Source organism: Hydractinia symbiolongicarpus, chromosome 12 (genome assembly GCF_029227915.1).
Source record: "Hydractinia symbiolongicarpus strain clone_291-10 chromosome 12, HSymV2.1, whole genome shotgun sequence".
Lineage (NCBI taxonomy): Eukaryota > Metazoa > Cnidaria > Hydrozoa > Anthoathecata > Hydractiniidae > Hydractinia > Hydractinia symbiolongicarpus.
This window is the reverse complement of record NC_079886.1, coordinates 11,954,832-11,967,559: the sequence shown is the minus strand read 5'-3', so window position 1 is coordinate 11,967,559 and position 12,728 is coordinate 11,954,832. Positions and strand designations below refer to the sequence as shown.

At 35.6% G+C, this 12,728-nt stretch overlaps 1 protein-coding gene across 3 annotated transcripts in view; it reads left to right on the top strand.

The window, feature by feature from the left end:
- Positions 1-12,728, top strand: part of LOC130622135 (elongator complex protein 2-like) — an 81,138-nt gene that overhangs the window by 33,543 nt on the left and 34,867 nt on the right. For 2 of the 3 annotated variants that reach the window (XM_057437547.1, XM_057437549.1), the window contains 3 exons: positions 5,226-5,366; positions 5,579-5,662; positions 5,813-5,895. In XM_057437547.1, coding sequence (XP_057293530.1) covers positions 5,226-5,366; positions 5,579-5,662; positions 5,813-5,895 — 308 coding nt within the window. The remainder of the gene's footprint in view (positions 1-5,225; positions 5,367-5,578; positions 5,663-5,812; positions 5,896-12,728) is intronic. The other variant, XM_057437548.1, reaches the window with a different exon arrangement.

The following is a 12,728-nucleotide window of genomic DNA, read 5'->3' as shown; positions in this document are numbered from 1 at the left end:
TACCAAAATAACTTTTTAAAACAAATATAAAATATTACACGCGAGAACAAAAAAAAATTGGGGGTTCTTTATCTGCATAAAATTTTATTTACAGCCACATGCTGTCAAAACAAAATTCAAAAAATATACATCTTTTGTAAGGTCCACTTTCCACTACTGCAAAACATATTAATTTATTTTAGACAACTACGCTTTTCAGCATGCAGACAATATACAGCTTGGGTGCATTATTGTGAGACACTTGGAAGAGGATGCAGAGTTATTATACCAACATGCATTGTAAAAACAATTTGTGCAACTTTTCCAGAAAAAGATGGAAAATACACAGGATTAAAAGCTTTTGTAGATTTGTAGAACCTGCACTTTTAGTTTATGTAGTATAATAAACAAGTCAAATCACTAATTAGAAAATCGTTTTACTTTCGTATTTTTTTTTAAGTATACTCACTTTTTCGGGACGATCTGTGTACATGATGTTCCTTGGAGTTTTTGATCTGCCTTTTATATTTTCTTATTTCTCGTAGATGTTTTGACCATCTAGTTTTCGTTGCACCACCTTCGTTAGCAACTTCTTAATGAAATCATGACATTTTGCTTCCTTGACTGGCTTTGCATTCCACTTCTTTGAAATTCTACTTAATAAATATCGCCACCTCTTCTCGCCCCACAAGGCCTGTGCGTCTGGTGAAGCCCTTGTTTCCTAGGTCATCCCTTTGCCCACACAACATTCTTTCTCTACATACGACAATCCTCCAGTGAAGAGTAGGGATACCCAATCAAGAAACAGGGAATAACGCACTGATTTTCACACATCCGCTCCTCTTCTTAGTGATAATAGCTTGTTTTCGCCCTATGTTACTTTCTATTTAACCCGCAACACTATCACGTTAAGTTCAAATCCTTGTCGTTTAGGAGCATAATTTGTCAGGGAATGGAAAACTTCCAAACTCCCAGTGTGATCAGGCTTTGTCAAATGTATCATGTCACTGAGGTTTTTTGCATTCATTATCACCTTCTTCAGGTTATTATATAGGTTATTATAAGCAGGACCGTTTCTTTCAATCCAATTTTTTTGTCTTACGTGTTCTTTATGTACGTTTTATGAGCACAGTGCGGTTTGTCACATGATGTACCAATGGTTTCACCATTTCCATCACACCAAATTGGTGTTTACCGACGTGCTTCTTTGATGCATTCTTTGTATTGTTTGTTGATAGTGGGAACAACAAGTGTACTCTGTATTGAATAGGATATTGTGTGATTGTTAAAATTCATTCCAGGAAATTCTAATGGCTTTAGTATCCTATCGTATGTTTCTCCCGAAAAGAAAATTGTAAATAGTAAGTTGAATGCTGGCAGTTTCCCCAAAATAGGCTGAGTATGCCATTTGAAGACATGACTGTGCAGCCAACATGTGATTTTACAATGCATACTTGTGCAGTGACAGAGGAATTGCATTGAGGAAATCGAACTGCACAATTGTTCTAATATGCTTTCGTAAACTATGAACTTTTTCTCTTTTATTAGATCTATTTCACTATCCTCCATTTCGTCCTCAGTTGAGCAATTGCCAGGTACATATTCTTCATCCCCGTCCATGTTTTCTTCTAGGTGGCTGCTATATGCTGTAAGCGATTCCAAATCCTTTGCATTCTTAACTTCAATTATTTTCTTTTTTGGGGTGGACATAGCTTTTGCCTTTATGTTGTAAGTAGAATCCAATAGACCTATTTCCATATCCATTTTCGTCCCGTGGTATATACATACAAAAATGCTGAATAACATGAAAATGAGATTAGTTATGAGCAAATTTTTACCTTGCAGAGAAGTAGTGCAGATATGGTTTGTTTACTTGCAATATTTGCAAAATTAATTGTCATACAGATTGTTAATAACATTGGTGATAATATGGATAATAGCATGCATCATTGGGCCGTTCTAATGCTTTTGTTTATTATCCTTGGTGTTAAATGAGCTAGGTATTAGCTAACTTTGAATACAATGATATCAGTAGCTAGCTAGTTAGTTGGCTGGTTGACTTGTTCCAAACAAACGGGAAATTTCAAGCTGTCCACCAAAATTGGTGATGTTGCTGGCATATATCCTGTGCCTCCAGTTATTGAGTGTACCTTATTTTTTTAACAACATCTTTAAAAATAACATTAGCCTGGTTTTAGAATAGTAGTTCAGTTGATCTTGTGGGTGCCTTACCTCGTTTATTTTTTTTTCAAGTGAAGGTAGTTTTGGAAGCATTTATAACTCAGATTTTACACATTTGTGATTTCAGAATTAGGATACTAATTTGACTTAGATGGGGAAGTTGGACCTTAAACTTTCCTTGGAATGTTCTTGCTAATTTGCTAATTGTGTCACATTTTAGGCCTCTATCAAGATTGTATTTTGTAAAAAAAATTTAAAATTCCAAAATATAAAGTTGACAAAAGGGATGATATCCTTATTCTTAAATGTTGTATGCAGAGAGAGAAACAATTTAAAAATTGTTGCTTGAAAAAAAAGAATATGGTTTCTGACGTACTGCTTAGAAATAAAAAAAATTCTCTAAAATTTTGTCCACAACAGCTTGTCATGTCGAACTTAATAAGGGAAAACAATGTGGGATTTTTTTGTGAGCTCAAAAACAAAATTTTTGGTTTTATATTTTTCATAAATAGACTCTATGGAGAATTCCATGGAGATTATTTTCTGTAAATAAATTGGAACAATTCTGCAAGATTAATTTTCAAGATTTCATGTGAGGAATGACACAAAATACATAAGAACCTGGTTTTTAAGAACATTGAGACTGAGATTTTGTCAAAAATTAGCACGTTAACAGCCCTTATAAGAAAAAGTATATTCTTTTATTTTCCTTTTTTTGAATTAAAATCTAAAAAAATAAGGTGCCATTTAAAAAAAGACTACTTTTTCTATATATGCAGATTTATGATAAGCTCTATGCTCTATCAATTTGTATTGCTTACAAAGTGTAAGTATTAAGGTTAACCATCACAATGCTTGATACAAATGTATTATTGACAGTCAGTAAGAGATAGAGAGTAGTGACAGAGGGAGTGCAACAGTTTCATAATCACAACAGCCAATAGTTTAAAAATGTTAATTTCAAATATTTTACGCAACAAATGTTGAAAAATGATTTGTTGATTACTCATGCAGTTAAGATTATTCATGCAGTTTAGGAAAAATAATTAAAACAAGATAGAATACCCTTGTCGTAACACCCTCCTCTATTAAGATTTAAAAAAAATGATTTTACCGCTGCGAAAGACAACCATAGTCCGAAAAAGAATTTGCACTTAAATTTAGATTTTCCTATAAAACTGCACAAAAAACATTAAAAGAACAATAAAATTGTTTGTTTTATTATTTTAAGTAGGAGAAGAATAACTTGCTGTATAAGTTTTTGAGCATGCATGTATTTTTATCTTTTCACCTTGAGACATTTTTTTAGTGAGACAAGTTATTATTATTTTTCTTCAAAACTAAAAAATATAAACTGCGTGCGTTATGCAAAAATACATAGAAAAAAACGGTTGTCGTAACACCCTCTTCCGTTGTTATTTTTATTATTTTTTTTGTTGTTCTGACCATACATTACCGATAAAATTATTTTTATTTCGCCAACCGACCGACCGTAAGCTACTATCGACTTCGCCCATAGAACAACTAATTAAATTGGAGTCGCCTTATGGAACAATCATCAACTGAACTGGTTTTGCAAGCTATTTTTGATAAAAGAATGTTATCTTACTTGTTTATCGCATAATTAGCTATAAAATTTATGCGTCAGCCATATTGCGCTCTTATCGATATCGACAAAGAAAACAAATCAAGTTAGTGATAAGTATAGCTTAGCATTTTTACGATAAACAATGCTAAGCTAATCCATTTCTATTTAGCGATAATTTAATGTTTTTTCATCTAAGTATTGCTAAATAGATATTGACAATTACTATCTTGCCTGCGAGGATAGTGTTGGTTTCCAATTCCTAACTAACTAACTCCCAAATGGTCAATTGCAATGTCCTCAACAAGATCTTTTTACTCAATTTTTTTTTACAAGAACTGCCTTTGGATGGATTCGAACCCACGACCTCTGGGTTCACCTTATGACTACTTAGCCAACCTTAAGGGCCTTGAGTAAATATATTTAATTTGGACCCCTTTTATATTAATCATTTGTATAACCGGTTCGAAGGCTGGGGAAATACAAAGTTTTTTAGAATTATAAGGATTTCATAAGAATTCTTAAACGGTACTTTGGAAAAAGGCCAAAGCTCTCAATGTTATTGGACCTAAAAATTTCATATGTAGGTGTCTAATAGATAAATATAAAAAGTCAGTAAGTATAATAGCCATGCATCATATCCGTCACGCCAGGAACAGCTCTTAATCAATTTTTAGGTTTTGTGTGATGACTCCGTTAATATATTTAATATACATTGTTGCAGTAATGTGTAATTGATGTTGATATGCGAGATAGTTTATGCAGCCCCTCCATCTTGTTATAGTTTGAAAGATTTGTTTTGTGAATTACTGATTCAGCCCTCCCCCCCCTCCCCCCCCCCCACTTAAACGTTTTTTAATATCTTTTGATGTGTTTATAGTTACACCTTCAAATTTTGTGACTTTTTCTAACTTTTATTTAGCTTCATTTTTCAAAAAGCATTTTTTTGGAAGTATGCTGAAGTGGCAACACTTTTTTTATGCTTATAGTTTATCTTTTTATATTATTTTTTTGTTTCTATTATTATTGTTACTAAATTCATCTCAATTATACATACATTCATTATACATTCAAAATCGTTAACAAAATTTAAAGTTGCTTTTTTGTCTATATGTCACCGAATTTGATGATGTCATCACCATGCTGACATCATGAAACATTTTTTCACTAAATTGTTTACTAATACCCGGGCAACACTTGTGGTAAATTTCAATTTTCAATTACACAGGGGGGGGTCAAATCAGCCCCCCCCCCCCTTACCCCCAGCATTGATGAGCCCCTGAAAGGCCCAGGGTTAAAAAAAAGTTGAAAATTTCCTTAGAAAGTTCTCAGATCTTCTCAAATTTGACTCAGTGGTAACCCTGGAGCAATTTCAAAAATTTTGGTCAAAACATGTTAAGTGACATCATAGCTTTTCATGCTATTGACTGCATCCTAGTATTGTTGTATTGGATTCCTAAGGTTCTTTTTCTTCTGTCAGGACTAGAAGACGATTTGCTTCTTGCAAGTGGCTCTCAAGACTGTTACATAAGGTTGTGGAGAATATGCAAAAGTTCAAAACAACAAAAAACCAAAAGTGATTTGTCATTAAAAGAACAGTCATTTATTAGCAATGATGAAAGTAAGACCTGTTAAAAAAGGAACAGTTTTTAGTGTTTTTCTCTACATGTACATTGTTTACAGCACCTTGTAGTCTAAAGTCTTGTTGAATTGTATTTCGATGCTTTGATTTGTGTTAGCTTTTGATCTGTGTGGACATCCTTTGTACTTTTTTTTAAAACATTTTATGCAATGCGTAATTAGTATATTTAATTATTTATTTATTTATTTTAGTATTTACTATTGTATTAGAATCAGTATTAATCGGACATGATGGATGGGTGTTGGGTGTATCGTGGAGCATGTCATGTGGAAGGAGTGAGTTTAATAATAATGGATCTACATAAGAGCAGGATCTTATTACAAAAGTTTCTGTAGGGTTATATCGAATAGTTCCTTTAACACTGGCTAAAAAATATATCTCTCTGTTACTCTTGCAGAAAACCCAATAATTTTTTTTTCTTTTAGCACCATCATTGCTCTCCACAAGCATGGACAAATCTACTATTGTTTGGGAATATGATGAAATGAACCAAGTGTGGATTGACACAGTGAGTCTTTTTTATCGCATTGTGAAAAAGTGCCTCTGTTCCTCATGATCCATTGTGTGATTTCACATGTTGTACACAGTCCATTGTGTGATTTCACAAGTTGTATAACTGATAATACAATTGAATTCATAGTGCAACAATGTTGTTGAATATAATCCTTAATTGCTTAATCCCTGAACATTTCATGACTCATGACCTATGCAGCAGGGCTGTTGAAAAAGCACGCTATATGCTTGAGCATTTTCAAGATTCCTTCATGACTCAAGACATGAGCAACAAGACTATTGAATCTGATTCGTATATGCTCGCTGACGTCCCAGATCAGTTTAATAATTTGTAACAGGGCTGTTGTGTCAGATCTCTGTTTGCTCCATTATGCCCCAGATAATCTGAGGACCCAAGGCGTATGGATCAGGGCTGTTGCAGAGATCCTTTGTCCTTGATTTTGTTTCATATCATTTTAAGACGCAAGAATGTGCAACAAGGTCATTATGAGGTATCCCAGTGTGTGTTTTGATGTCCTAGATCAGTTCCAGACGCAAGAAATGTGCAGGAAAGCAGTCAAGGCCAATCCCTCTGCACTTGCTTATGTAAGTGACTGGTTTATTATGGTACAAATGTTGAAGAAGTCAAAGTCCTAGGTTGATGCCTATCGCCAGCGGAAAGCACAGAAATATCGACTCAATGGTAAACTATTCCTAGTAGCAGGACATCCCGACAGGATAGTGCTTTGGTACTTTTGTGAAGATGAGAAGAAGAATCTTGAAAAGATGTGGAGCTGAATGAACATTCCCTGGGTTGTTGACCCGTAGAATAATTGTGAACGCATACTTGATGATATGATAGATGCAAGTGTGGCAGAGACTGTAATGGATGGGTAAAATGCTTTGCTGGTGCTGTTATCAGGAATACATCACCTATAACGGAGGCAGTTGTGTATGCCATGATCTAGGTCTCTCCATTGCCTGATGCTACTTGGGCTTTGTGTAGCAATAAATAAAAGAAGGATGCTGTAATTTGGAGACAGGGCCGTCAAATCAAAAGACTTCCACAGTGGTGTAACGCCATACAATATTCAGGATGTAAATGTTGAAAACCTGGTCCTAAGCGACTCCATCCCAGCAAACAAGAAAAGGGCAAGAGGCAAGCCGTCTCCGCTGTTATTGATCACCACAAGTTTTTGGCTAAGCACTCCCAGATCAGGACCAAGTTAGAGGCATTACAAGGAATCAGAATCAACTACCCCAGGGACTTTGTAAATGTACAGCAATCATGAAACTAGGTAACATATATAGACAGGGCATAACTACTACGCACTGGCATACTTGGAAGCGTGTAAGTACAAGAATGTGGTCCCTGTATGGTGCTAGCTATACCTTAGCGAGCTTCACCGAGTTGTAATAGTGTTTTGTGAGTTGTTCATTCTTTCAAAAACAAACATGAACATCCTGAAGGCAGAAACAGCGATTTTAGGCATCAAATGAAGATTGAAGATGGCAAGGATGGAACTGAAAATAGCCTTCCGAGAAGTCAAGTTTAAGGACGCTACAAATTCAGAATATGGGTCTGTACTGTACACCTTGTGTAAAACAGCATGACACAAATGTTTAGAGATCCTGACTGAAAAGCTGAGGCAGAAATCATTTGCATAATTCATGGTGGCGAACCTATTAATGGATTCCACTACCAAAGAAGTGCTTGGACGGTATGGAGTAGTATTTTAGCCTGCGGTTTTGTAGGAATATACAATGTACGAAACTTATGCCGAAAACTCTAGTAGAGCATCTAGGCAGGAAAGGCATACTGGACAGAGTGAAGTTTTTTCAGGACTTTATGTTTGTATCTACCTCTTGCGACTCTCTTTGCATGCTGTTTTTTATCAATGTTATTCAAGATACATTTAACTTGCTGTTGTATCTGTTTCTTTAGCACCATATAGCGCTGCACATAGTTGCTTATGACGCCATTCATGATCGCCTTAGAGATTAAATCGATGATTGAATTCAGCTTTGACTCTTATAGTCTCAGTTTGTGAGCCTTTATCCCTAACCTCTTCAAAACATAGACACAGCAGTACGCCAAGCCCTGTGGCAAACACACCAAGGCCGCATCTGGTAGTGATCACGCTAATGCTTAGTGATTCGTGAACCTATTTACCATGCATCTTGAACTTTTTCGCAAGTGCATTACGCTCTTGTTGGATCTCTTTGATCTTCCGTAGTCTGTATACCTGACTTTCCTCCTGCATACTATCATCCTCAGGTGCACTTGGTGGTATTGCCAGATATAGCGTCATACTTTCCATACTTTATTCTATAAGCACCTGCACTGTGATATTGATAAAAGTCACAACTCGAGCCTCTCCGTTTACCTCTTCAGAGGGAGGTAGACAGGAGTGTCGAAATTGAGGTGTCTCCCGAAGCTGCTGCCTTGGATTGGATCCATGCATTTTCCGTTATTATGTGCCGCTATGTTTTCAATCGTATACAACCTGTTGATGAACATGATCTAGGTAACATTCGGTCACGCCCCACCTTCCTGATATGTAAACCGTTAGTGAGGAACAATATTTAACCATGTAGGTTGAATACTGATGGACTTCAGGGCAATGTTTGTACACTGACTCAGGTAATCTGTAAAGATCGTGGGTTTAAAAGTGTCTGTGATGTAGAGTTGCTTCATCTTTGTTCTACAAGAAAAGATAAATATTTACTTGTATAACCCCTGGGTATCATGAAGCTCGAACATCAAGATATCTACATATCAACAGACAACATGCATATGCCTCTGATATTCCCTAGTTTACCAAGTATCCCATAAAGATTTTAACGAATTACCATAACGATCATATACGAGTTGCATGGGCGTGCATTGGAGTGCTGGCAGACTCAGGTCAACTTGTCAACGCATTGTGCAACAACAGCACTCAAAATATCTGCAAAACATATGACGGGATGTTTACAACTTACCAACGGCACCTTTCGATTCCATGTCTACTACCATATGCGATGTGTACTAGGAAGAATGAAAGTGCCCATGACTTTTGACGATGGGTTTAACCAGTACAACAATACCTACTCAGCATCTGGATTTTTACAAGTGTGTCGCAAGTATAGTGCAGATCCTCAGGGCATCTCAGTCACAGGGCATGCATAAGTTCAAATCAACAAGTGCTTTACTTACCAACTAGGCACTTAGGCAAAAAAGAAATGACAAAGATCCGTCATTTGACTCTTAATGATGTCAGTAATGACCCGTTGATGCACAAATATTTTTTTTCACAATTTTTTTTAGCTGTCACCTGTATTGTGTGAAGGCTGGAAACTCTCATCCAAGTTATGTATAGGATTGCATAGTTTTGGTCAGTGGTTCAGAACATAGGAGTTTAAAAATGTTGCTGACGTCAGCAATGTCCCACCAATGTGCATAAAGTTTTTTCTTAAAAATTCCGAAAGGGGTGGATTGACCCAGCCTAAGGAACTTGGTCCTAATTTGGTCCCAAGTAGTCCCTAGTTACCCACGCAGGAGATGACGTCAGTTATTTTCACCTGTTTCCAAGTTATTTAGCCTTAAATTTAAAAGTGCAATGCTTCACTAATCTTAATATACTAGCGGGGGGACCTGGCATCGAAACACCACAAGTAACTATGCGGCCTGCCTTTAAACGCCGAGTGGAGGGCTTCATAAGAAACTGCAAACAGTGTCAAACATTCAGGTGGAGCGCTTTAGTACAGCTATGCAGTATTACGTGAATTGAGTAAAGCGCACATAACATAAGGGTGTTTCAGGTGTAATGTATTTTTCAGTTTAGCTTAAATAAAAACACAGTATACAGCTCGTTGTTACCCCGTAAGCAAAAACAATTGGTCAGTATTATTTTATTTTGCGTAATAAGTGTCAGTAAACGTTAACAAATTAATCAGGACACTGGACTAAGCGCTTAGTACAGGGAAACCATGTCGCACATGCATTTAGGCTTAATACGCTTTTCAAAAAAACTGTATTGCAGCTTTGATTTACAAAACATGGGATACATTTGTTGAAACGCCGGGTTAAAACACACTTATTTGTGTTACCCGTCCTTGAACGCCCTGAGGCGTTGAATGCATGGATGAGTAGTTACTGTGCCACACATTCAGGTAAAGCGCTTTAGTACAGCGATATAGTATGTAGTGAATCAAGTGAAGGCACATAACTGTATGGTGTTTCCAGTGTAATATATTTTTCAAAAAATTACTTTCCAAAACTTAAGGATACGATAGGATAATTTTTTAAAAACATTTTTATATATTATAAAACATTGATAAATTCCCTATGAGTATATCACAAAAAAAATTCGTGGAAAAAAACTGGAATGGAGAAAAAAATTCCGAACCAAAAAACAACCTCCCTTGTTAAAGCTTTGGTAACTCCCCTTCATCGTTAAAAAGTACCTCATTGTATTGCTCTTATCTACAATATCTTACTACATCTTTTCAAAAAAATTATTCGCTCTCAAGTTATGATGCATTTTGTCTAAAATACTACATAAATCCATGAATTTACCTCGTTTGATGAATCATTCGTTGATAACTTGAAAATTATTCAAATTTCACAATAAAAAAAGCAAGAATTTGTAGCTAGGCGTGTAACTATTTCAAAAAAAATTGTTTCGCTAGTTTTCAACGAAATGGAGGGGAGTTACCAACGCAAACAGGCAATGTATTGGCCGGATTTCTTGTTTCGAGAAAAAAAAGGCTCAAACATTTCTTCTGGTACCTGTGCAAACGTGTGCCATTGGAATTTTAACCTTGTTCATAATTAATGACTCAAAACATTTCCGGTATAAAATTAAATTAAGCTAAAAATTTGTATTGAATGTGAAACATGGCTCCTAAACGTACAAATAAAAGCGACGATAATAGAAAAATAAATTTAAAAAAAGCAGCTTGTAAAAGAAAAAGATAAATTATGCTTTTTAACAGTATAACTTCAAAGTATTTAAAAAATGCAGAATAATTTATAGCTTGTTAAAAATAGTGTGCATGGCGAATTATTTTTCTAATACTTGAAAGTCTTTAATTTTAATACAGAGTGTGAGTGTTTAAAAAAAATTTAAATTTGTGACATTTGGGGAAACATCAAAGATAATGTTATGAAGAAATACATTTTCCCTGTTTTATCCTACCAAATTAACACTTTTATAATATATTTTTTCTAAAACTTACTGGAAACTTAGCATAGAAGTTACATCCGTGAAAAAAAAATGGAAAAATTTTAAATCTCAGGATATACCGTATCCTTAAACTATAATAGAAACACAGATTACAATTCGTTGTTACCCCGTCATAGCAAAAACAGTTGGCCAACTTTTTTTATTTTTCGGAGAATGTTCTCGGTGATTGTTTCAAAAAAAAAAAATTACTCTGAGCTTGTACAGGTAAACAATGTGACACATCCATATAGGTGTAATACCCATTTCTGAAAAAACATTATTGCAATTCGGCTAAACAAAAAACACAGGAAGCAGCCTGTTGTTAACACTGGACTGAGCGCTTAGTACAGGTAAACTGTGTCGAACATAGGCGTAACAACAACCGCCTGTCGTTATCTTGTTCAGTTAAAAAAAATACTCATCAGTTTTATTTTGGAGCATAAGTTTTCATAACAGTAATAAAAGTGGTAGCTGTCTAACTGCATTTAGAATAAGAATTGTGTTGCAGCCAAACAGTGCAATTGGCTACTTTCACTTTTTAGCCAGAGGTAGCTAAGGAGCTAGCTAGACAGACGCAACTTTAACATAAAAATATGTAATATTGGCTAGGATAAAAAGCTGTTATACCAAACTGGATAGTAATAACTAAGGCTAGCTAGCTGGCTGTAGAATGCTACTTAAAAATTTTTGTTCCCGGCCAAAAATCCTAAAAATGGTTTAAGATTTGTACATGGCTAAAAACGTGACAATATATTTATCTTAACAAGTAAAAACATACAGAAAACAAATATTACAAAATAAAAAGCTTTTAGAGGATGAAAGAGGTGAAACAGACCTACAGACCTAACACTGACCATGACCACTCGCAAACAAAGAATCGGTCAATGAAATGGCCTTTGAAATCTTGGATTGGTTTTTTAAAGAATCTGGCAAAGAAATGACTTTTGTCATTATGTTCCTTCGTTGGCATGTACAGGCCGCGAAAATCTTGGATTGGTTTTTCAAAGAATCGGGCGTACTACTTTGAGTGGTGTAAACAAAGTCTGTAAAACTGTCAGTAAAACTGTCTTATTTGTTTTCTGTGGCTCCTGAGCCGAATCAGCAATTGAGATCACAGGGGTAATTATTCTTAAAAATAGCGTATTAAAATAATGCATTTATTTTTATCAATTCATTTCAATTCCAGCCATGCTATGTTCCACATCGAATTCGTATTGACATTGTCTTGTGTGTTGTTGATAAGAATTATCCTCTCAAGCACACAAGCGGTGGGAGACACAACAACTACATGATGCGATGTAGTGGATAAAAGAGTGGTACCCTGATATGAGTAGGAGAAACAGAATGCGATAATCCCAATGCCGTACATGCCTTGTGTCGTTTCAAGGAAGATGTTTTTGGTACTGACAGGAATACACGGAAGCTTTTTGAAGGGATGTTCAACATCAATATGGTTTGAAATCAGGGGTGAGATAAAGGGTGGTGTTCGGAGTAGTTCCCAGCAACTTGTTCTGTAGTCTGCCAGGACCACAGAAGCATGCAATGCACATGAACTTGTTATATTCTCACCACTCTTTCACGTGATCTGGAGGGGCTTCTACATCCTCTTAGACGAGCATCAGTTCTTTATCCTCTTGAC